This window comes from Panthera tigris, chromosome A2 (assembly GCF_018350195.1).
Source record: "Panthera tigris isolate Pti1 chromosome A2, P.tigris_Pti1_mat1.1, whole genome shotgun sequence".
NCBI lineage: Eukaryota > Metazoa > Chordata > Mammalia > Carnivora > Felidae > Panthera > Panthera tigris.
This window is the reverse complement of record NC_056661.1, coordinates 147,625,835-147,652,502: the sequence shown is the minus strand read 5'-3', so window position 1 is coordinate 147,652,502 and position 26,668 is coordinate 147,625,835. Positions and strand designations below refer to the sequence as shown.

Genomic DNA, 26,668 nt, shown 5'->3' with positions numbered 1-26,668 from the left:
AATTTCAGTTTCAATATACTAGAACTTCCAGCCATTCTAATTAGAGACTATTAGCAAAAGAGAAAATGAGGGTAACAGGCCCCAAGAGGTTACTGTGAATGGGTATGGGAGAGGATACAGAAAGCAGAGAAATAGAGTTATTCGCACCCTTGACTTGGGGAAGATGAAGACAGGAGGAAAACTACCTGGAGCCTGAGTAGCAGAGATACATGTACGAGAGGCTGATGGATCCAGGCCTTAAGTCATCAAATTCAATGCCTTTCTGATTTTGATCAAGGATAATGGGAGGAGGGACTGCCTTTGAGTGTGCAAACTGTCTATAATAAAGCACAACAAATGCGCAAGCACCCCACTGAAACTAGAGACTAGAAATGTTCTACGCAAGGGATGGTAGGTGAAAACTAATGTTAACAGTCAACGTCATTCTTAATTCTGAAAGTACAAAACAGACTTTCTCTTCTGTAGTTAAAAATAAATCTACATATAAGCGTGTTCATGGGTATTCTCCTGACCTGTGTCCAACCCATTTTTTTCCACAGCCTTCTAGAAAGTGCCTAGAAAGAAGTACAGAAACACCACTCACCGTTCTGTTTAAAAGCCTTTTAGAACTGCAGATCACTTTTAAATTACCCTCAAACTTTTATTCCCATGCTTTTGTTTCCTTAGTTTTGGAGGAGGAGGGGCGGGTTTAGCTGCCATTCTAAGGTCTTAAATTCTCTGAGAGGCTCCACAGAACCCCTTCTGAGGGCAATACTTTTCCATTAAGTTGCAGAGTCTTGACATGGTACACAAATACAGATACAGTTAAACTCAACGGAGAGATGAGCGCATAGTTCTTGTGACCGCATTAACACGCAATACTGCCTAGTACATTTTAAATTATGCTAGCGCATTATTGCCCACCGTTTAGCCCACCTTTCTACCCTTTCTCCCTTTCTCATAGAAGCAGCCGGGATTTTTCCATCATACGTTTGGGCCGTAAACAATTTCCTACCACAACCATGTTGCTCTACTGCGACATGTTCTATATTAAGATTATTCTTTGTTCTTATTCTGCCTCTTAAGGTATAGTTTCATATAAAAGCCACAAAATTATTTTAAATGTTAAGTAATGAATGTTGCACTACTCAATGATTAAGCTCTTAACAACTTCATTTGAATAATCACATATAGTTATTTCCAATTACAGGCAAGAAAAACGAGTTAGCAGTTTCATCTAGTACCAACAGAGCAGCTGAAATTGGGGGGAATCGTAAAGTGTTTGTGCACACCTCACAAGAGAGACAAGTATCTGTTTTCCCTTGTCTTCCAGCTTCTGTGATAAACATTAGACAGACACTTAGTATCTTTAAAGAAATCTGATGTCCTCTCATCTACCTAGTAGAGCATGGAGGAAACACTCAAATTCAAAGACCAACAATCACATTCAAATTCAAACATTACCCAACTTCCCAGCTTGTATCCATTCATATCCCTCTATTTTGGTGCCGCTGCTGGAACAGTCATTATTATGAGACACTGGCAGTACCTGTGGCTTCTGAAGTTTTCTAGTACAGTAACATCTCATTCTGACTGATATCACTATGTGTTCAACAGTAATAATAGGGTAGCCTAAGTATTTTGATTATCCACATCACTCAACCTGATCAATCATATATATCTCTTGTATGGACATGTAAATTTTTTAATCTAGAAAAACATTCCCAATAGACTTGACTACCTGGGAAAAGAGTCAACTCTGTCTGTCACCTCAATATCCCCAAGGACATAGATCCTCCCAATATAAATCCATATACGAAACTATTAACACAGTGGGAAATGTAAACAGTTCTGTGTTCTCAAGCTTTAAAAGCGTGAACATGAACACCTTCACCTGCCTTGGTCCCCACCAAAATCTACTCTCAGAATAGCAGCTAGCCCTTTTAAAACGTTAGTTATATCATGCCGGTTTTATGTTCAAAAGCTGATTACAGTGGTCTCCCGTCACAAAGAGTTATGAACAAAGTCCTTACAGGCACCAAAACCCCACGTGACCTGACCCACTACACTGTACCTCACCCACCAGCTCTCTCTCTCTCTCCCTCGCCCTCTCTGTCCAGCACTCTCACCTCTCCCCACCCCATTTTGCTTCAGCCCCACTGGCCTCCTCACTGGTTCCCCCAAACTCCTATCATGTTCTTGCTTCAAGACCTTGCTGCCCCTGCCATGCCTTCTTCCTAAGGCGCTTCTCCTGACTCTCCCTCAGTTTCTGCAGGTGTTGGCTCAAATGTAACCTCAGTGAACTCTGCCCGGCTAGGCCACTGAAGCAGCAACTCTCTATTCTCCCTTCCTTGCTCTTGGATTCTTAAGTACAGCACTTCTTACCATCTGTTAGACAGCATTTTACTAATTTATAGTGGGGTCTCCCTTGACTAGAATGTAAAGCAGAATGTAAACTCCACAAGGACAGGAATTTGTTTGATTCACTTCTAGACCCCAGAGCCTAGAGCAACGCTCAGCACCAAACAGGCACTTTATACAGAGACTAAATCACTGCTGTTAAGTAACACCTACTTTCTTTTTCCGTCTCCTCCTGTAACGTGTAAGTTCCATGAGGACAGGGACAGGTGTTTTCCACTGGTGTCACCCCAGCAATTAAAACAGAACCAGGCACACAGCCAGCACTCAACAGGTATTTGTTGAATGAATCCTCATTACTTTTGGCAGAGAGCAGAAAGAAAATTTCAACTCACATCTATACATCCTCAATATCTTGCTGGGTGTGAAATCATGTAGCCCCATGATTATACAATCATCCCCACTTTTACTTTAAAAATACACACACCTACATCCACCGAGATTTTACATACAATCCAAAGTAACAATTAAAAACCAAAAATGACAGGGAAAGATTCGGAAGAAAACATCAGCGTTTCCTTGGTGATAAGAAATGGACTTTCACATTATAAAACTGTCGAATTATACAATAGAAACAAATTCGCTTTCATTTTTCCCCCCAACATTTTTCTGCTCTTACTTATCAATTACTAGAGGCTTTTTGGAAAAGAGCGTTAGCCCTTTCTCTTCCCAATACTGAAGCTAATTCATAACAGAATTGTGTGACATTTACTTTGACAACTGTCTGATGTAACAAACACCAAGTTTTCTTTTTATTTTCTTTCGCTCAAAATCCCAACGTACTTAAAAATGGGGATGGTGGACAGACTATGGCCACTAAAGTAAATGTGAAATAATCAAGATGAGACTCTTTTCAAAACCAGCCAACACTCTCTAGGCAAAGAGGCTATCGACTCCAAGTGAGAGGGGGTCAAAGCAGAAACCACTAGCGCTTCCCCTGACATTATGACAAAGTCCTTTCAGCCAAGCAAACTAATCAGAAAACAGAGATACCAAACCTTCACCCTTCCTGGGATTCCCCGGGGCAGAGCCAGAAGGTCAGCACCGCTGAACATTCATTTTCTGACTCCTCTTGAGCTTAGTGTATTGGGTCAAAATGGACTACAGTTTACTTTAAACTGATCTACAGCTTTACCTAGTTTCACAGATAAATCCATAGGATGAACTCATCATTTGTAAAGGCTAAGAATTATAGTATTCCTTTTGAAAATTCCCAGTTAATTTGACAAGGTAAAGAGGTCAACAAATTGCTTCAAAATAGGTTAAGAGCTTACTGGTTCTCAACAGGTACTCAGAGAGGCTGAAACTATCAACCACATTCTTAGAAGAATAATTTAGGTCTCTGCTTAGAAAATCATAACATAAGGCCTAGAAGACAGAAAAGAAAATGCGGGAAAGCTGGGAGCCTAGATATCCCCGGGGGGAGGGGGGGGGAACAAGGCGGGGAAGATACCACCAGGCGGGCACAGTGCAGGGAACTCCCTGACCGATCAACAGCACAGCCAGAGTGCTGCAAATGGTCTGTGCAGCCCTGTGGCCACAGAGGTGCTGGAAGGGCAGCTGCAGGCTTTTTTTTTTTTTTTTTAACATTTATTTATTTTTGAGACAGAGAGAGACAGAGCATGAACAGGGGAGGGTCAGAGAGAGGGAGACACAGAATCGGAAACAGGCTCCAGGCTCCGAGCCATCAGCACAGAGCCCGACGCGGGGCTCGAACTCACAGACCGCAAGATCATGACCTGAGCTGAAGTCAGCCGCCCAACCGACTGAGCCACCCAGGCGCCCCCAGCTGCAGGCTTATAAGGAGGGGATCAAGCATGAGGCCCTGCATCTCTCACCCAACACCGAACAAGAGGCAGCTAACATATCGGGGTTCCACAAGACAGCTCATTTCAAAAAGGGAGGTTACCACTTAAAAGATGTCTGAAAACCAGCAGCAAGGACCTGAAAGGGAGACCAGCGTTTACATCCTAGTCTGCTGAGTGAGGAACAGCCATGCCTGGCAAACAAGCAGTGCTAAGTGGTAGCAATTAATGCCATCAGAGTGGTATTAAAAGGAGTGACCCTTGAAACACATGGCCAAAACCATATGACGACGTGACAGCACCTACATGTCAGTTCATCCCTCAGGCCAAATATAAAAATACCCTTTATGAGCCCACTTTATCCTTTAGGCAGCAAAGACCTGGTAGCCAGGAACCAAGAGTTTTTCAAGGACCTACTACAAAAGGAAGGAGGTGGGCGGGGAGAGAAAAGGGGGCAAGAAGTAGAAAGATGGGGAGGAAGAAAAAAAGAATGAAAAGAAATTGCTGCAAAATATTAAGAAAATGACAAAATGTAAGTAAGTTAATACATGCTCGTCACTACTGAAGAACGATATTCAAGAATGCCAGTATCCATAAATGCATGTTGAAATAATCTGTAAGTTAGGGTTTCTTCTCAAAATCATACCAAGAATGTACAATGACTGCATAGAAATCACAACCAATTTCAAATGAGGGGACACAGTGAAAGCCGAAAGTTCAAAAAATTTTTCAACTGCTACATCAACACACACACACACACACAGTGTGGGATAGGACCAGACGCCATACATTTGATACACAGAAATGGGAGCCTCTAATAGCAAGAGGCCCTTCAGTATCTTCATGTTGAGGCCACCTCCTCCACACCATTTCACACGGCAAGGAGAAGGAGCAGCAGAAGCCAAGGATAAGACATCGGGAAGAGGCAAGCCTGGGATGCCCTCTGTGATCCTCCGCAGCCAGGCTTTCAAAGACACTTGCAAAACTCCCGAAAAGCGTCGTTACGCATCACTCACTATGGCCATTCACCACCACCGTGGCACCTCTACACACTACTAACGGTAGATGCGGTGCGACAATCACAGGAGGGAAGGAGGCTCACCTGCTTTATCTTATTTCGGGAGTTGGTAATGCGCTCTGTGATGCTCTGGTATGTGCGAATGGCTGTCGTCAACTCTGTGTAGTGCTGTACAATCAACTCATCCAGGTCACGGTCACATTTCTCATAGGCTTCTTCAAGGCGGCCCTTCTCATTTTCTCGGTCTTCAACATCATCACTGGTAGACAGAGTCCTGGTGAAGACAGAGATTATATCAAGCCGAATCAAATTTAAAAGCAAAAAAGGGGGTGCCCGGGTGGCTTACTCTGTTAAGCGTCTGACTCTCGATTTCGGCTCAGGTCATGATATTGCGGTTCGTGAGTTCAAGCCCCGCCATCGGGCTCCATGCTGTTAGAACAGAGGCTGTTTCGGATCCTCTGTCTCTCTCTCTGCCCCTTCCTGGCTGGCATGCACTCTCTCTCTCTCTCTCAAAAATAAACGTTTTTTTAAAAAATTCATTTAAAAGCAAAACAGTAAAAGACAAGTTAATATGCTGGCACATTCATCTAACTAACTAGGGAGGAAATGAAAACAAGTTACTAACAGAAAATATGAAACCACTTTTATAGCAAATTTCAGTAGCCCATCTAAGTGGATTTGCTGTTTGCCTATCCAAGGAGGCTTTCACTCTTTCCCTGGCATACCAATTTTAATCCATTAAGAGGCAGCATGAACTCTCCAAGAGTCTGGGCGGGTCTTGATCACTTCAGTGAATCCCAGTAATTCCATTCGCCTTATCCGTGGCAAATCTGACCAATGAGACCTAAGGGCCTCCAGGAGTTTTCTTGCAAGATTAATAGGAGGCAGGTCCCTTTTCCCGATTATTACACAACGCTAAGATACTCAAATGTTTCACACACCTTACAACCATGGAAGGGAAAGCCAAGAGAAATGCCGGCTACTGCTGTGACATCATTGGGCCACCAAAGCAGCCAACTCTACACTGCCTTACCTCAGGGCTTCTTGTTAGGGGAGAGAACCAACACCCACTGTTTAAGTCACCCTCAACCTGTCTTTTACATAGAGCTAAAAGTGTACTCACTGATAAAATTACTTATACACTGAAGAACTACATTCCAAATAGCTCATTTAAATGAACTAAATTTGGCACAGAGCCCCCAACAGCCCGGAAATAAAGTCATATCGATTCTAAAGTATGTTACAACAACAATAATATAAGCTACACCAGAAGACAATCCCTACGTTTACTATTCTTCCAACAGCACTAATGAGATTGATATAAATCAACAATAACCAGGGAATGAGATAGATACACTTATTAAAAACCTTTCAATAACTTAGTTTGATATGTGGGCCACAGATCTTTGTTTCTTTTATTATCTTTTTTTGAAAATTTTTTTTATTTAGTGTTGTAATCAGCAACAAAGAAACCCTTTTCTCTTATCTGTTGGCTGTGGTAATTTAGAGTTTCATTAAATTCCCTCAGATTTGTCAGCTTATACATTCAGCATAGCTTATTTCATTTATCTTTAATTTAGGAAGGGGGTAGTTTAGGCTCTCAATGATGGATGCAATCAATTATAAGTCCATCATTAGAACTGCTTTCAGAGATGGTCTGTCAGTGAATCAATCACATATCTACTTCCAGATATTCACAAGCAAAATACTGTACACCAGTTTTTTTCCCCAACTGTCATTTAGAGCAAGAGATCTTAATTCATGAGCCACATAATATATAAAACTTCTTTTCCAATTTACAGAGAGATTCAGCAGGCCAGTCTTTGACATCAATCTCACCTCTAAAAAGAATTGTGTAAATGTGTTAGGGATGCCAAGAGACCAGTTCTAGCAGCAAATGGCGGGGACGGGGGTGAGGGAGGTGCAGACAGGACAAGACATATAACGAAGGAAAAGGCAAAGCCTCTAAGGGCTGTGGTGTTCGCTCAGGAAAGCAACGCAGTAGGAACCCCAAGACTTGAAGGAAGGCCTGTATCCTGCCAGATCCTGTATCCTCCTCTGTCAACTGGTGCTCATATATCAGACCACCATACCTCCAAAGTCACTTTCAGGGAGAAAGTCCCACACAAGTATCTGACTCATAACATGAATCAGAGTGGAGAACCTAGGAGGAATATGGCTTCAAAGATGGAGCTATGAATATCACTTGCCATACGTAGGTACAGGGAGCTAAGCATGTCTTCCTATTGTTTCTATGATACATAACTTTGCTCTTTAAATCTGAAACCTTCCAGGCTGGTAATCTAAAGTAAAGCACAATCAGAAAAGGCCTTCAATTTATCAGCTGTCCCAAAGGGAAGAGTTCCTAGGTATCTACCTCTCATTTCCCCTTATAACAGCACACAGACACGGATTTGTCAAAGTTACCCTGGATCAGTTTGCCGTCTTTACAATGCTTTGATTTCCTCTCCACCACCATTTGTGGAAGGAAACATGCCAAACATTTCACATTGTTTACATTAACTAGGAGAATTACCATTAAAGAAAATGTCAGGCCCAGAGAGGACACCTTCCCAGGCATCAGCTGTCACTGTAACACATTACCGTCGCGTTAGGAGTTATTTATGAGATGGAAAGGGTTACTAAAATGAAGATTAAAAGTAAATTGGGTCTATAGGGGATTTTAGCTCCTATTTTCATTTTTAAAGAAAATATTTGTATAAGGAAATAGCCTGTGCCAGGTTTGCGCCCCTTTAATATTCATCCTCTTAATGTGAACCGGGCTGAATGACATTCTGCCTTTCGTCAGCAAGAGAGACCAAAACTAAAGTTTTTTGTTTTTTTGTTTTTTTGTTTTTTTTAATTAGAAGGGGAAAAGGCACCAAGGTTAATAATGACAATAATAATAGCCTTTAGGAAGGTTTGTTATAGTGGCCAGAAACCAGCAGTGCTGTGCACCTCATAGAACGTATGTTTAACCCTCCTAACGGCCCTTGGGGCGTGGGGGGGAGCCCTCTTGCCATCCTCCCTCTACCTTTTGAATCCTGGCTCCACCATTTACTGCCCATGTGACCTTGGTCGTGGCATCTCATTTTGCTCGCCTACAGAACCCAGACAGTACGGTCACCTTCCTTGGAGGGCTGCTGGTGGGAAGTAAAGGAGATCAAACAAGGCCTGGCAGTCACCAGCACGCAACAAACGGTGGGGACTGTGGCTGGCGATCACTGTCACAGGAACAGCAGTGATGGCAGTAAAGGCAAGAGCAGTGTTCCACGAGGTCATGGAAAGAATATCCTTTGGAGACACAGGTTCGAATTCCATCACCCCCAAAACAGTAGGTCATTCGGCACTGGCCATGGGATTTAACCTCTCTGGCTCACCTTACTCCTCTTTGCCGTCAAGCACTGTAGACAGCCTGAGATTTTATCCTACCCACGAGCTAACGAGTGAGCCAGCCAGAGTTTCATGGATGCTGCTAGAAGACACAAAACTCGTGGGTCAGAAGCAAAGGGCTTTGTCATTCACAGCACAGCAAGAAGCAAGGGCACCAGCATATCTGCAGCAGCCCCCCCACCACCAGGCCCCTAGTCCCAAGATGGTTAGGCAACTGGACCCAAATGCGTGCCTGTATACGCTGTGAGTGACTAGAGAGGAACCCTCAGCTTAGAAAACTACATCTTCTATACCGGACAGTAAACATGCCTTCCCATTTTTCTAAAGGGACAGATCATCTCTGTCTTCCAAACACCCAAATAAACATCCTTGACAAAGACATTCTCAAACAAAGGGCATTCCGTGCTTTGCTCCTGAGGACTTCTGAAACAGGGGCACCTGGGTGGCTCAGTCAGTTAAGTGTCCTGACTTTGGCTCAGGTCATGATTCTGTGGTTTGTGAGTTTGAGCCCCATGTGGGCTCTGTGCTGACAGCTCAGAGCCTGGAGCTTGCTTCAGATTCTGTGTCTCCCTCTCGCTCTCCCCTTGCCCCGCTCATGCTCTCTGTCTCAAAAATAAACATTAAAAAAACCTTTTTTTTTTAAAGAGAACTTCAGAAACAACACAAGGAGAATGGCCCCAACAATAACGAAACGTCATTCACTGGGTACCTTCAAAGACTGCGTACTGGACGGCGTTTCCAACCTGTTTTCTTTTCTGAGACCAGAAATACAATGTCTCCCACAATAAGTATCTGCACAATGAATGAACGATAGACCATAAGAGCAGACTAGAATTCTAGGGAGAAAGTTTCCAGGCCTGCTACCAAAACCCAGCAAATTTCAGCGTGGAATTATCTTCCTGGAAGCCAGTCACTTGACCCGGACTGATAGCAGGGTAGGAGAGAACACCTGCCAACGAGGTCACCTTGCCAGCCAGGGCGCGAACCTCTCCCCAGCCCTCTGACGAGCCTCTGTGGCACGGACACGGACAGCTCCCCGGTTCACAAAGCCATTCACTGCAATTCTTAACAGCTCTCCTTGTTACGAAGCCTTTCATTACAATAAAATCAGCCTCTTGATGATTTCTACCATTGATCTGAGTTCCACCTTCTTGCGGTGACGGAAGTCTATTCCCTCCTCCGTACAATTTCTCTTTCGATGGCAATGCGCTCTCAGTACTTTTCTCTCAGGTTACATAAACATCTCTAACTGCTTCCACCGTTTCTCCCACAACACGGCTCCCACGCAGCCCACCATCCTTGTGGATTTGCTCTGAAGTCCCTCCAAAAACAGCGAACATTCACATGGAGCTCACTGTACGCTCAGCATTAACCTAAGTGGTTTCCACATAGGAACTCGTTTATTCCTGACAACAACCCTAGGAGGTAGGTGCCATTATTACCCCTCTTTTTACAGACAGGAAACAGAGTTGTGCGTCGGAGGCACAGAACTTTTAAGTAGCAGAGCCAGTCCGCAAGCCTGAGCGGTCTGGCCCTTAAAAGCTTCCCTATCCTGCCTCTCAAGACGTGGTGCTAGAACCGAACACAAAATTCCTAATATGCTGTGACCGATCCAAACAGGAAGAGGTGTTTGGTTGTTTTTTAAGTTTTATTTATTTGGAGAGAGACAAAAAGCATGAACGCGGGGGAGGGGCAGAGAGAGGGAGAGAGAGAGAGAATCCCAAGCAGGCTCTGCGCTGTCAGCGGAGAGCCCGAGGCGGGGCTCGAATTCACGAACCATGAGCTCATGACCTGAGCCAAAATCAGCCCTGAGTCGGACACTTAACTGACTGAGCCACCTGGGCACCCCAGTAAAAGGCTTCTATATCCTCTAACATGGGTACTGTATTTCTAAATAACCAGGCCTAAAAGTACCTGCATTTTTGTAAATATTGAGTCCAAAAATTATCCAAGATCCCACTGACAACAAATGCTGACAAGCCAGCTCTCACTCATCTACTTGGGAAATTTTCAAACGAACCACAAAAATGTACATGCATCCTTGTGTCATACACTTGGGAAAGGGCTGATGAAAGTGAACACAGGATATTATTTAGTGTCTGTTACGTGCCAGGGATTGTGGTGGTTATTTTGCACACATAATCTAAGACAATACTCAAAACAGTCTGGCGAGATGGTTATCGCCACCCTTTTTACAGATAAGGAATCAGAGGAACAGAGAGGTACAGTAACTTGCTCCCACACCCACAGCTAACATCAGACACGGACCTCAAGCTTATACGCGACTTCAAAGCCCATGCCTTTTCCACTGTGCACGTTATGAACTCCTACTTCCTGTGCTTTCAGCTCCTAATCAAGCTACAGCTCACATGTGAAGAGACAAATGGATGAGGAGAGATGCGGACAGTACTAAAAAAGCTGCTAAGTGCTCTAACAGTCTTGAGTATGAACAAGAAGTGTGAGCTTAAAGACATAAGCAGAGAGGAAACGATTTGAAGTTGCCACCCCAAGATGCATTCATGTTAGCGAATCGCTCTTTAGATTTTTTTTTCCCCACTCTTATCTCAAAACCATTATGATTTACAAACTTGCCAAGTTCACGGAGGAACACAAAAGCCTACGCTAAATTCTAGTAAGGCCAGACAGAGAGACATTTCTGGATCACCAAGAATTTTTCACTAAGACAGCTCTGGCATTTTGCATGATGAATTGCATCTCTAACCATGACTAATTAATCCCTAGGAAGGAATTTATTTACCTAATGGGCTCAAAAGACCATAGCACACATGTTAAGTTACTGTTTACAGCACTTAGTAGGGACACATACTATATGATTCTAGTGAATTCATAACCATCGGCTCTAAGCTAGCCAGATGCGTGAGCGTTAAACCCAAGCTAAAAACCTGCAGATCTAAAACTGAATTTGTCGGTTTCCTCTTTTTATACCAGCTTCTGTGTTTCCATGTAGTCAGTCAAGTGTTTTGAAAGGAAAATAACTAGTCACCATCATGGACTCCTTCTACGGAGCAATTTTGCCTTCACTTCGGACTTAATAGAGTAATGCAGTCCAGACATGGGAAAAGCACACAAAAGTTGCTATTACTCTTAAAAAAGACAAAAGTAAGATCAAGTAAGAGAAAAAGCGCACCTATAAAAATAAGGTTAGTCACCCAAAGGTAACCCATCACTCAAGAGAAACAATAACCTTCAATCAAAGACAAATGAGAGGATGCAACAAAGAACCACAAACCAAAAATACTACCATTTGGAATGTACCAGAAGTTTTTCCTCTTCCCTTCATATATGTCAACCATGAGGCATTTATAACTTTCAAGCCCTTTGAACTTGGGCAAGTCACTTAACTTCTGTGGGTTTCTTCCCTTGTCAAACAGACAAGCTAGTAAGTGTACCTGCCTCACCAGGTGGTTGTGACTGGCAAAGTCCATGAATGTGCTCGGTGAAATAAAAAGTTCCATTGACATGTGGGCTGATACATTATTAGGAACCAAATACATCATCTGTGAATCACAACACTGTTAGCCCAAAGCCTCCCCCCATTTGAAAGTTCCTGAAGATATTTATTCACAAACTGAGGTCAGACCTTTTCTTTATATTCTTCTGGTGCATGGCACATTAAAAGTGCTTAGGAAAAGCTAAATAATGAGCAGCAGCAAGATACAGGATCTGAAGGGGTCAGGGAGGGCAGTTCCTTGCCGGAAGAAACAACTGCTACTAAATTATCTCGCGCAAAGAAATGCCTGCTCAGAAATCTCTAGGAAAGGACGAATAATAGTTACAGCGACCCTATTTAGTTCATTTAGTCATTCAACTAATAGTGATTAAACACCTACTACTTGGCAGGTGAATAAAGCCAATCCCTCCCTCAGGAAACTTACATTCTCGCGGGAGAAGCAGGTGATACAAGAGAAATACAGAATACACAGCAGCCCGGGAAGAAGCAGCTACGGAAAAAACAGAGGGACAGTAGGAGGAGGGGAACTGTATTACACAGGAGGCCAGAAAACCTCTCAGATAAAGATGGCATTTGACCAGAGCTTTCTAGAAATGAGGGAAAGAGAGGGGACACTATCTGGGGAAGCGGATTCCAGAGAGAACGGAAGACGCACAGACTCCCAAGATGCACAGGGGATTGTTTGGCCCGTTCAAGGAAGAAGGAATGGCAGGCAAGTCCGTGTGGCTTCAGAGAAGCAAGGAAGGGGACAGTGATAGACATGAGATCAGGTAGGAAGCCGGGAGCCAGAACAGGGACACCTTTGTGGACTTGTACTCTAAAAGTGTTCTTTGATGCCACCTGGGGATTAGCACCCAAACAGAGAATGACAGCTTTTGGGGTGCCTGGCTGGTTCAGTCGACTGAAGAGCGTGCGACTCTTGACCTCAGGGTCATGAATTCGAGCCCCATGTTGGGTGGAGAGATAACTAAAAGAAATAAAAACTTTAAAAAACAATGATAGCTTTCAACCAGTATTCTTTTTTTCTTTTCTTTTTTTTTTTTTTTTTTTTTTGAGAGAGAGAGAGAGAGAGAGAGAGAGAGAGAGAGAGAGAGAGAGAAAGCGAGCTTGTGCATGCACATACATGGAGGGGCAGAGAGAGAGAGAAAATCTTAAGCAGGTTCCATGCCCAGCACAGAGCCTGATGCAGGCTCAATCTCACAAACCGTGAGATCATGACCTGAGCCAGAACCAAAAGTCAGATGCTTAACCGAATGAGCCACCCAGGCACCCCTCAACCAGTACTTATTAGTGAATACTGAATGGCGAATATTCAACAATATTTCAAGTTTCATTTTACTTCTCTCCAACCTCTTCCAAAAAGGATTGGAGATCATTTGTACAAGAATATAGAAAATATCAATGAGAAAACAGAACTAGTTAAGGAGATACAGGACAAAACAAGGCCACATGAATGCAGAACACAGGTATGCAGGTCATACCCAAACAAACACAGCTGATATGAAATCAGCCCTCAATCTAACTGTGAGGTTCCTAGCCATGCAAAAAGTGAAGTGTAGCTAAATAATTCTCATTATCAAAGGTATAGATTCCAGTTCCTTTGCTGAGGAAGCACACTTTAAGCTAGTCCTAAATTCTAAAAGAAACCTTTCACTTAAAACAGGGAAGAGGGGCGCCTGGGTGGATCAGTCAGTTAAGCGTCTGACTCTTGCTATCGGCTCAGGTCATGATCTCACAGTTCATGAGATCAACCCCCACGTCAGGCTCTGCGCTGACAGTGCAAAGCCTGCTTGGTAATCTCTGTCTCCCTCTCTCTGTTCTTTCTCTCTCTAAAAATAAATAGATAAAAACTTAAAACAACAACAACAACAACAAGGAATACAATATACAATACAGTGAACAATGTCTTCAACCACCTTGTAAATACAATAAATTTTACATGGTCAGTTCTTCTAAATTCCTTCAAGAACAGAACATTAAAACACAACTCAGACCTAGAGATTGTGACTCTGAACATAATCCTAACATGAAGATTTCCAATGATAGAATTGGGGGAATTTACAGGATGAAATGAATCAAACCATGTTTCATTAATTTCCTCCTCTCAGAAAGCCCTTTGATAGTTCAAGCTGACCAGAGAGCAGTTCTTTGAAGAGCATCAACAGTACAAGTATTTGTATTAAAGAGTTAGTAGGGGACTGTTAAATATTATAAGCCAGAAAAGCAAGTAGAAAGGTTGACGACCAGTCAAGAAAAATTAGTGGCCTGCCCAGGACTCTAGACTCAAGACCACCTATAGGTGATAACAGGCTATCACTCTGGAAGCCTTTTAGGGTATTTTAACAAAGTAGTAAGAGTCCCCAGAGTACAAGCTGTTATAGACTGAATTGAGACATACCCCCTACCACTATCAAATTTATGTTGAAGCACTAACCCCCAGTGTGACTCTTCGGAGATTAGGGTGTCTAAGGGAGGTCATATGGATGGGGCTTTAATGAGGTAGCCAACCCTGACTGGTACCTTGATCTTGGACTTCTAGCCTCCAAAACTCTGAGAAAATAAATTTCTGTTTAGGCCACTCGGTCCATGTTTTGTTACGGCAGCTCGAGCAGACTTATACACCACCCTGCAAAACACAGGCAGTATTATTTTGGTTCGCTAAAATCTCAAGGCAGATGTTATCGGTCATACCCTAGTCACAGCAACACGGATTCTCCACAAATCCTCAAGAATTAACTGCCTAATACAGCCTCAGATAACTAATTAACCTGCTAGAAGAAATATTTAACGTAATACACCTGAATTCTGGTGACCCCTGCAGAACAATTAGTATTAAGTCATGCTATCTGAAAACAGTTAACATGCTTAAGTATTTACTAAGGTAAATACTTGTTGGTATCCAGTGACCTCTCCTCCAGGAATAACAAAAACAACTGATGTAAATCCCTTCAAACAACTCAGAAAAACTAATCACAAGCAAGGTCCCACATATCCAAAATCCACTTATCCAAAAATCACTTACTTATCAGGAAGCTACAGCTGTTCAAAGCACAATCTACAGCAGGAATCAAAACTCAGTGATACCCTTCCTGGGAAATAAGGCCTCTTAGAGAAACTAGCAGTCTCTGAGCCCTTGTACTTTTTCCTCATCAGGCACCTGAACCCCTCAACCTGTACCACCTTCACTCTCGTCAGGACAATCCTAATGAATTTTTTTTAATCACATAATGGAAAGAGCACCAGACAAGGGGTCCTCTTTATTTACAAAATAGAATAACACATTGTCATAAGGCAAAAAGTAAGTATTTTTAAACCCCAAAACACAAGGATTAACTAGTTTTGGACCCTCACTCCAAACAGGAAAAAAAAAACCAAACATTAGCTCACTGAGCTTTCTAGAATATTCCTTTTGGTTATTGATCCCAAGACAGAAAAAAAAAAAAACCCTAGAACAGACATGATTCTTGAAAACATGAATCCTATTTTCTTTCCCAAACTGCTTTTAAACAAAAACATTTAGGTTACACTATTAGATGATCTACTCAGCCCTTATTTCAAAGTCTGAGAGTCAGATTTTCTTTTCCTTTAAAGCATGAAACAGCCAACCTAAGAAATGCCTGACAGTAACATGTCAGCAGGGGAACTAAAGCCAGTTCTGCATAAGAGTAGAGTGTAACTCCAAACTAAAGAAGAGGAAAAGAGATCAAGAATATAAAACAACTTGAGAAGTGGTCTTCAAAGCCTATTCTACTATGCAGAGCACTTTGTATATGATGAATCGTCTATAAATGCTTCCAATGAATTATAAAAAAAGAGAGAGAGACCCTCGTAATTCTGAGTTTGCATGGAAAAAAATCACACATTAAATATTTGAGATGTGTATCACTATATAATCACATAAGATATGGCTTCACTCAAAGCATAACCGAATCTACATTACACTTTTTAATCCGATTTTATTATATTCAATTATACACTGTGACGGCTTGTTTCTTAATTATGTCTTATTAGATCCCACAAAATACAAGATAATCCCATCCCAACTGATAGCAATTCATGATGACAAGTCTTCTGAAAAACTTTTTGGATGCATAAAAACAACATCCCTTAATTCGCTACTAAGATTCATTTAATATCAAGTGACAGCAAACAATTTCTGCTTTAAAGTCAGTTGAAAATTCACTGGTGTCTTGCTTCAGACAGCACTTAGGGCCAATTACTACACCCAACACATGCGGTTTTTCAATATTTCAATTAACTCAGTTATACAAAATACTTCTGGGGGCCAAAAGCTCTAAATCTTATAACCAACAGAGAAGGGCATTATCTAAAACTAAGTAAAATCAGCCTCACTAAAGCATAAAACTGAATCCAGGATTGACAGAGTCCATTTGAAATCCACCTCCCACCCTCACTTAACCAGCACCATCTCTTTTCCCACTTGACCTTGAAGCTCCACATGCTCCCTAGCCTTCTCCACAGGGATCTTATTTTTCATCCCCGGGGGAAGGCTCCTGTGACTACCACACATTACGGCATTTGGTCATTTTGAAGGTGTAGGCTACTTCCCTGACGTGGAGATTCTGGCGAGTTCCTCAGAAATCACATTTTAGAAGACAAAAGTAGGTGTTGCATGGCACTAGGTTATCTTGGAAATTCCGGAATACCCAAATTGAAGCAGGTTTAACTACAGACATCCGAGAGACTCGAACACGTCCATGCGCGAGGGAGGGAGGGCAGAAGCTGGGTGGACTAGACGTGAAGTGTATGTAGTATCTCTTAGATTTGTCCACAGACCCTGGTAATGCCCTTCCCTCCCTCTCCCCAGGACCTACATATAAACACACCCACACATTTTCATGAAATGTTCAAACACGTACAAAAATCAAGACTCCTCAAATAACCCAGCTTCAATAACTGTGAATACATCCCAATCTTGTTATACCCTAACTTCAACCCTCAACCCCCACGATTTTGAAGCAAATACTAGACATGATATTTTTACTGGTATATATTCAGTATGTATCTCTCAAAATTAAAAGAAAAGAGTCTTAATTCCAGTGTAATTTATATAGTGTTATAGTGGTTTCAGATGTACATACAGCGATTCAACAAGTCTATCCATCACTCCGTGCTCATAACAATAAATGTACTCTTAATCCCCTTCACCTACTTCACCCATCCTCCCACTCACCTCCTCTCTGGCAGTTAGAAGGCTGTGTTTCTTTTGTCTGTCTTTTTCCATGTTCAATTGTTCTTTTACTTAAATTAAGAATATTTTTGTAAATATAGCCAAGATACCATCGTCTCTGCTTTAAAAAGTTAATGATAATTGGTTTACCTTATTTCCCCCAACTAAATTACATCCTAAAGGCTACCCAATTTGCATTCAAAACACCTGCTAATCTTAAAATGGAGGTTCTACCAAGGTGGGTAGGTGGTGACTGAGTCTGCACTTTTTTTTTGAGATTCTGAATTTTTAAAAACACGCAGGTGATATATTTGAGTATAAAAATGATGTCTCCTATAATATTTAGCACAATGATAGGCACCAAATTTTGAATGGAAAAACACGTTTTTGAACTATGTGCCACTTTATTTTTTGCAAGGGCTATATAAAAACTTTTAACACAATAAACGTCAGGAAAGGTTCTCCTAAGGAACTTAAAACGTTAAGTTTGCCTACCATGTCAAATAGTCACAAGAACCTCCCTGTTAAATGGTAGTTCCCGTGTTTTTCAAGGCGAATTCCCAACACATAAAGGACTGGCTACTGAAAAGAGCAGAACTCATTTCATGGCTTGAAAAGCAGTTAATGTAAGGAGCAGAGTAGAAGATGATAGAGAACAGCCCCCACCACTGCAAACTGAAAAATGCGAGCACAGATTGCAAACTTCCAAATGCAAGCAAAAACAAAAAGCAAAACAAAACCACCACCAACAAAAATAATCTAAACGCTGTGCCACCCAAAGAAAACCAATTACCAGCTCTATGAGAGCTCAGGCTGCGACGAACAATACCATCACAGGCATTAAACAAAACAAAAAAAAAACTATACCCTCAAAAACAAATACATAAACAGATGCAAAATAGTTCTAAAGCATTTCTAGGAGTTCTGAAGGCAAAGTTCCTGGAAAAATATTATACGAAGTGAAACTTTTTAGCTGCTTAATTAAACACTCTGCAAAAATACTGCAAAAATCAGGCCATCAGGGCTGAGATACCTACCTCACTCTCCTGCCATACCTTCAGACAGCACATCTGATTACCTTATTCTTCCTCTCTGGGCATATGCAGCTGATGAAATCGGACCAATGAAAAATCAAACTTTAGAGATATTTTTCAAAATAGTAAGCCCTGATGGACTTCCACTTCTGGCCGGGATGAAATGACAGGAACTAAATTTACCCTAGCATCTGAAAGTAACAACAACAACCAAAAAAACCCAATTTTGAAACCTTAAACATGAAGGCAGTTAAGAGTTTGCAGGGCTGGTGACAGAGGAAAGAGAACTGCACAGGGCACTCTGGAGATCTGGAGAAGGGCTCCCTTAAAGCTTCGGCTGACCATCATCAGCACATGCATGAAAGGAAATAACCCAAGGCCAGGAATAGAACCACCAGTAAGGATTAGTGGACACAGTATCTGAAATCACACACAGCCAGAGTGAAAAATCTCATGATTCACAGAGCACTGGGTGGAGTATTCAAAAGGATTTTGCAACAGAAGTGAGACAAAATTGACACTAAACCAAATGCTGCTCTGCTCCCAATGAGCAAAACTTAAAATAAGACCTGAAAGGGCCACCGTTTCCAAGCAACCTAACCACATCCCAGAACAAAACTCAGGAATATTTACAGGAAAACAAAGACATCCACTACCAGTACCCAAAAAGGTAAAAATCACAGTATATAGTATCCAAAAGGTATAGAAGAATGTCAAACGGGGGGGAGAACAGATAATCAACTGAAACTAACCCAAAAATGACACAGATGACAAAATTAGTAAAGAAGAGCATTAAAACCATTATACCTGTTTCCATAGTTCAAGAAACTATAGGAAAGACTGAACATGTAAGGAAAGCTATTAATGATTTTTTTTTCTTAAAAAACCCAAATCAAACTTTTAGAGCCCCTAACTACAATCTAATAAAAATTACATCACATAGGATTAACAACAGATTGGAAACTGTAGAAAAGATGAACTTGAAGACACAATAATGGAAACGATACTAAAAAAAAAAAAAAAACAAGAAAAAAAGACTGGGTGTGAAAACACTGAAGTGGCCTTTAAGATAAACCTGACTAACAATACGTGTAACACTTACACGCTGAAATCCATTTAAAAACTGCTGAAATTAATTAAATAAAGAGATATACCTGTTCAGGGATAAGACAACTCACAGCTGTCAATTCTCCCATATTAATCTGTACATTCAATGCAATCCCAGCCAAAATCCCAGCATGTTTTATGGTAGAAATTGACTAGCTAATTCAAAGATTAATATGGAAAAAAATAAAAAATAAAATTGATACAGAAATGGACCTAGAATAGTGACAAAAATTTTTAAGAAATACAATACAGTTGGAGAACATATACTGTCTACAAGACTTATAAAAGCAACCATCAAGACTTTGTAGGGACACCTGGGTGACTCAGTTTGTTGACCAGCTAACTCTCGATTTTAGCTCAGGTCATATTCCCAGAGTTCATGGGATCAAACCCCGTGTCAGGCTCTGCACTGAATACGAAGCCTGCTTAAGATTCTCAATCTCAATATCTCTCTCTCTCTCTCTCTCTCTCTCTCTCTCTCTCTCTGCCCCTCTCCACTGCTCGCACTCTCTCTCTCAAAAAAAAAAAAAAAAAAGACTGTGTGGCTGCTGTGTAATAATGTTATCAAGATAAACAGATGAATGGAACAGACTAGATAATCAAGAAAGAGACCCGCACTGGTCAAATGATTTTTGACAGAGGTGCAAAAGAAATTCAGTGAAGAAAGCATAATCTTTTTAACAAATGGTGCTGGAATAACAGGATACTCTCACACAAAATACGAACTGGAAAGAAATGGACAGGGATGCTGGAAATGTTCACCTCTATCTTGATGTGGGTAGTGGTTACACAAGTTAAAATTCAGCAAGACATATACTTAATATGTATACACTTTACTACATGTATATATACCTCAAAAAGTGAGACAAATAAAGTGAGCATACAAGTCAGCATATAAAGATCCTATATCTATTTAAAAAATTATTTCTATCTATACACCCATTTCGTACCCACACAGAGACAGAGAAATGTCTACAATTAGGTGCAGCTAATATCAATGATGGTTAGTAATTTACAAAAGATAAAGTTTGGAATAATTTTCATCTTCCATCTTGCTGCATTTCCAGTGTTTGAACTCTTTATATGAATGTGTATTATTTTCATAACAATTTTTAAACACTGGAAGCAAATTTCTTAATTTTTAATTCTGGGTAAAGAGAATGAGTTTATATTTTTCTTCTCTGTAATTTTCCATATTTTTTGATTTCCCCACTTAGAAAATGTATAATTACAGGGGTGCTTGGGTGGCTCAGTCGGTTGAGCATCCCACTTCGGTTCAGGTCATGATCTTGCTGTTCGTGGGTTCGAGCCCTGCGTGGGGCTCTGAGCTGACAGCTCAGAGCCTGGAGCCTACTTCAGATTCTATCTCCCTCTCTCTCTGTCTCTGCTCACACTCTGTCTCTTTCAAAAATAAATAGACATTTAAAAAAAATTTTAATGTATAATTACAAGGTCTACACAGCAATACAAAAAAATTTTGTTATGCTAAAAAAAAATTAAGTTTGTTATAATTACAAGTATTAAATCTCTGTATGTACCTAAACAGAATCCACACACAAACCTTAAAAAGAAAATAGGTATTATTTGGGAAGAGGATTGTTGGATTTTTTTTTTATGACTTTTTTTTTTTTTTTTACCACCTTTTGTGATGCAATTTTTATAAAGGAAAATGAGGAAAGCTACAATGACAAGTGTGCACAAGAAGAGAACAAAAGGCATGGAATGTTGTTCACGATCCCACATGTGTCCAACAATGGAGAAAAAAGATCATCTTTCCAACAAATGGTGCTGGACATCCACGTGCAAAAAAAAAAAAATCTAGACACAGATTTTATAGCCTTCACAAAACTTAACTCATACCAGATAACAGTCCCAAATATAAGACAAAATATAAAGCCCCTAGAAGTTAATATTGGAGAAAATTTAGACGATTTGGGGTATGGCATAGACTACTTATAGTTTTTTTGAGAGAGCCCACGTACATGCACACAGGGGAGAGGCAAAGAGAGGGAGAGAGAGAATCCCAAACAGGCTCCACAGTGTCAACACGAAGCCCAAAGCCAGGCTCGATCTCACAAACCGTGAGATCATGACCTGAGCTGAAGCCAAGTCAAACGCGTAACCAACTGAGCCATCCAGGCAACCCGGCACAGACTTTTTAGATACAACACCAAAGACATGACCCACGACAGAAATCACTGATGAGCTGGACTTCGTGAAAATTACAAACTTCTGCTCTGGGAAAGACTATGTCAAGAGAATGACAACACAAGATCGGGAAAAAATATTTGCAAAACACGTATACCCACATGCATCCAACTACGACATGCAACTACGTGACAGTGAGACAAATACTACCCTCTTACTCATAACAGAGTTAATAAAGAAAGACAGTCATCAAAAACATCCAGTTCCTGGCCAGGGCCAGGGAAAACAGGTACGCTACCACAGCACTTGTGGGGGTGTAAATTACCATCTTCCCAGAGGACATTTTGACTCTGTCAAAATACAAAATGTGCATATACTCAGATGTAGCAATTCCTCTGCTACTGCCATGATTTTACACCATGGATATGGCTCTCAGAGGTATGTGAATGCTCACTGCAATGCATTTTTAACAGAAGACAAAAAGGGGGAAAAAAAAAAAAACTTAAATGTTACAAAAGGGGTGGGAAAGAGACCACCAATTAAATAGATTATGGAGTGCCATATGACAGAACGCGACATCGCCACTGAAAAGATTGAATAGATCAATACGTGCTGCTAGAAGAGATCTCCAAAATAGAGAAAAATAAGCCAACGAACAGAGGTTCAAAAATATACATAGTATGACCCCAATTGTTTAAAGAATATATAATACATAATTTTCATGAATATTCTTTAAGTGCATATAATTTCATAAATAATATTATATATTAAGATACTAAATATTAAAAAATGGGGCGCCTGGGTGGCTCAGTCGGGTAAGCATCCAACTCTTGGTTTCGGCTCAGGTCATGATCTCACGATTCATGAGATCAAGCCTTGCATCAGGCTCTACGCTGTCTCGAAGCCTCCTTAGAATCCTCTCTCTCCCCTTCTCTCTGCCCCTCCCCCACTCGTGCTCACTCGCTCGCTCTCTCTCAAAATAAATAAACATTAAAAAAAAGAAAAAATATTAAAGAATATACATTCTTGTTTAAAGATCATACATTCACACATACTTAAATACAGTTTCTATTTTCCTCAAAGAACCAAACGACACTTAACAGAGATATTTCAGGGAAGAGATGAACAGGGAGAAAAGTCTTTGGTTTTTATTTTGTTCCTCTTGAAATATTTGCATTTTCTAAATACGTAACTGAATTTTGAAAATTATACCTGTGATTTCAGAAAATCATGTAATTTGTTAATGGCAAAAGGGGTTATCTAGACAAAGTGATCATAGGCTTTTCAATTTGCTCGTTTATAAACTTTCTGTCCTTAACCTAATAAATATTTTGTGTTTTACGTCTGCTTAGATATATTTCATATGTACACGTAAGAGTACATGTACTGAAATCTAGCTTCTTTGGCTGACTCCCAAATTATCAATAATTGCCATCTTAATTCAGCTACAGAAGGTTTTTTGGTTACCTTCACACCAAACTGGGAAGGAGATTCCTGACAGAAAACTAACATCCTATCCCGGTTGCTATCTGGCAAACATTACAATCAAGTTTCTCACCAGATCTCGCTCTCCCTCTCCCTCCCCTCTCTCTTTCTCCCTCTCTCTCTCGCTCTACTAACTACACCTCAACTCCCACCAAAAACTGACCGCACCTATCTACTCTAAGTAGTGGCTTGGAAAAAACCTGACCCAGCACCCAACATTACATACCCCTCTCTGCCTCAAGGCCTTCAGGAAATCCCCGTGTTAAAAATGACACATGAGGTTGGAAACTAAGACATGGGTTCCCAAGATATTAATTCTTCATGTTTCGCAGAAAAAAATAAGCGGGGGGGAGGGGGATTATTTTGCCTCTTATATCCACATATGCTGTCGGATGTGGCAGGACTTCGAGAAAAAAGTGTTTAGTCTCGAGAGAGCCTAGCAGTGATGTTTAAACGGCACCACATTGCTAGGGCCAAGACGCCCCAGGATGCAGAGAGAGCGGGGAACCCTAAAAACCACAATGAGCCTGGCTCAGATGAAGAGAGGAGGGGCCGCCGCAAACAGCGCTAACCGCCTAGCACAACTTCCAGGCCTCCGCTCCGAACACAGTGACCACGTTCCCTTCTGCCACAGACTGTGCCATGGACCTCAAAGCTGTTTGTTCAAAGCTCTGATCAGAGCCCGGGCCCCTTCAACAAAGCGGGCTTTGAATTATGTACGGGGCTGACCGAAAACACTCTCTGAGGAGGAAGAGAATTTAACAGGTGTCTACAACAAAGGATTTCCCAAGTTTTTGAAATCCCAACTTCTGTGAAGACATGAAAGTTGGTGACACCGTGGGCCTTCAACTGCCTTCAAACCTCCTTGACATCTGTAGCCAGAGTCTGTCTACAAAAGCTCCGCTCTGAGGTTCCGGTAAGGTCACCTCAAGCCACAGCCAAAGTTTGGCTTCCCAATTAAATGGTCTATTAAAGGCCAACTTGCAAGGAGAAGTGAGTCAACATTTAATTGGAAAGCAAATCACCTAACAGTAAGTGGTAGACACATTTCCCAATTAAAAATCTGACAAGAACTCACAAAAATAAAATAGCATCTCCAAAATGCCATTCTGCTTACTTCTCATTTAGAAAGGCTGCCTGTTTCGACATCACACCAAACAAGAGGTTAGGGGGTAGGAATCAATAAAAAAGTAGGAAAATGCTGTGTGTGCACACATACGTGTAAAACTGTCCAAATTTACATCAGCGGGTAATCATGACTCTGTCCACCCAATTAGTTCCATCTCAAAGGGCCAGCGGCAAGACTTTAAGCCAAAAGCTGCAGTTAGAGGAGTGGCCTCCGACAGACTCAGTCCCAAGCACGGTCTGTCTCCTCATCAAAGCCCCACTACCCAGCCTGAGGACCCAGCAATACCCTGGGAGCCCACCCTGTGAAACCTCTGATTGACCTGAAATCTTTTTCCCCAGTACTTTTTTTTAAAAGGCTAAGAATTGCATTTTACGAGTCTCAAGGTTCTTAAATAATCATCTACCAAACATAACATTTTCATTACAACTACACTATACTTCTTGAAGCTATTTTGTTTTTCAAATGCTTTAAAGTGGTGGTCGATCACACCAGCAAAATAGTTGTTATTTAACTAGTTGGCACCACAGCAGGAAACAGTGATGAGATCTGGCCATTCCCCGTGTCTATATCTACTGTATCTTTAGGTCGAACCCTTACCCACCTGTAGTTTCCTTATGCTGTTCCAACTCATAGAGAGAGCATTAAATATATATGTGTTATGCTAATGCCCAATAAGAAATACAAATAACTGTTTTTTACACATCTGAACAAAAGAACTGATGGAGAATTTTTAACACTCACTATTCAAAAAAAAAAAAAAACTGCTCAGTGACATAAAAAGAGAAATAAAGAGAAATAAAGCCCAACTAATCAAATTTTTCAAAGGACTATCACTGACAAATCATTTATTTGGTGATAAAATGATAGGTCCAAGGGAACATGAAAGAGAACTGGCACGTATCAGATAGATCTTCAAGGATGCTGAGACTTTACAAACATGAGCCTAAAATGGGTTCAAGAAAGCTTTGGTATTTATTTGAAAGAGAATCTGAAAAGCCGTCAAGGAGAAGAGGAGGCAATCCTCAAAAGTTTTACATGAGAAATTAAGAATCATGAAGACAGAGGCTCCTGGGTGGCTCAGTCCGTCAAGCATCCAACTTCAGCTCAGGTCATGATTTCACTGCTCCTGGGGTCAAGCCCCACATCGGGCTCTGAGCTGACAGCTCAGAGCCTGGAGCCTGCTTCAACTTCTGTCTCCCTTTCTCTGCCCCTTCCCCGCTCAGGGTCGCTCATGCTCGCTCACGTGCTCCCTCTCTCTCTCTGTCCTTCAAAAATAAACATTAAAAAAAATTTTTTTAATCACGAATACAATGTTGCAAGAAGGGTATCACAAAGAATACAAACTGAACAGACAAAGCAGCAACTTCAGAGTGAGAAGAGTTTACTAACAAGAAATATACATTCCCATTTTTTCCTGTTTTAGCAAGATGTAATTGACATATTACACTGCGGTCCTTTAAGCTGTACAACATGGCTTAATATATTGTGTATACTGCAAAATGATTACAATAAGCTTAGTTAACATCCATCCACCTCACACAGTGATAATTTCTTGTAATGAAAACTTTTAAGATCTACTGTCTTACCAACAACGTTCCCCATTCTATTCTCTGCTGAAGTACTCTCCCCTGCTACTCCCCACCTAAACACCGAAGTTACTACCATCCTCCTCTCATTAACTGCCACTGTTTTTATGAAATTTAAACCACTGTGTTATGTTCAAAAGCACATCAGGGACATAACAACAAGGAGGGAGAGCTAGCAACACTTTCGCTTCAACCCCACAATGTTCCTATGACTCAAAGAAATATTGAAATACAAACATTAACACTCCAGAACCAACAATATCCAGTCATAAGTAAGGTCCTATGTAACCATGAGCTTGAATCCTTACTAAACTTGCCCAGAGGGGCACCTGGATGGCCTAGTCAGTGAGTGTCCGACTGTTGATTTCGGCTCAGGCCATGATCCCAGGGCCATGGGATTGAGCCCAGTATTGGGCTCCATGCTGAGCGTGGAGCCTAAGATGATCCCCCCGCCCTCCCTCCCTCCATCCCTTCCTCCCCCCAGCTTATGCTCTCTAAAATAAATTTTTTAAAAAAACTTGCCCAGGATACTAGGTCTGGACACTCTGTTATACCATGCTAGTCAACAGATGTTTGAAAAGGGTTTATTCAAGTGGTCGGAGGTGGTCAAGGATAAGGAAGAAAAATGACAAATATTAACACACAACAGAAGTCAGCACAAAAAATGCATTGCCCTAAATCATGGTGATAATGTGAAGGTAATATAGATGGGTGGAAAAGATGGACGAACAACCACAAAATCATATTCCACACCATCCAGCGGCAAAGTCCCCCTGAAGAGCAAAGGAACAGTCAGCCAAAGGCAGTGTTTCTGAACCAGCATCAGTAAAAAAAATAAATAAATAAACTTTAGTTTGGTTTTCATGTTGTCAAATGTAGGGCATTTAGAGTGAATGTAATTGG

The 26,668-nt window shown here is 41.2% G+C and overlaps 1 protein-coding gene across 5 annotated transcripts in view; it reads right to left on the bottom strand.

Moving 5' to 3' along the window:
- Positions 1-26,668, bottom strand: part of EXOC4 (exocyst complex component 4) — a 745,858-nt gene that overhangs the window by 717,356 nt on the left and 1,834 nt on the right. For all 5 annotated transcript variants that reach the window (XR_006212814.1, XM_007076278.3, XM_042972750.1 and 2 more), the window contains exon 2: positions 5,305-5,494. Coding sequence is in view for 4 of the 5 variants with exons in the window: in XM_007076278.3 (XP_007076340.1) it covers positions 5,305-5,494 (190 nt within the window). In the remaining variant the exon portion in view is untranslated. The remainder of the gene's footprint in view (positions 1-5,304; positions 5,495-26,668) is intronic.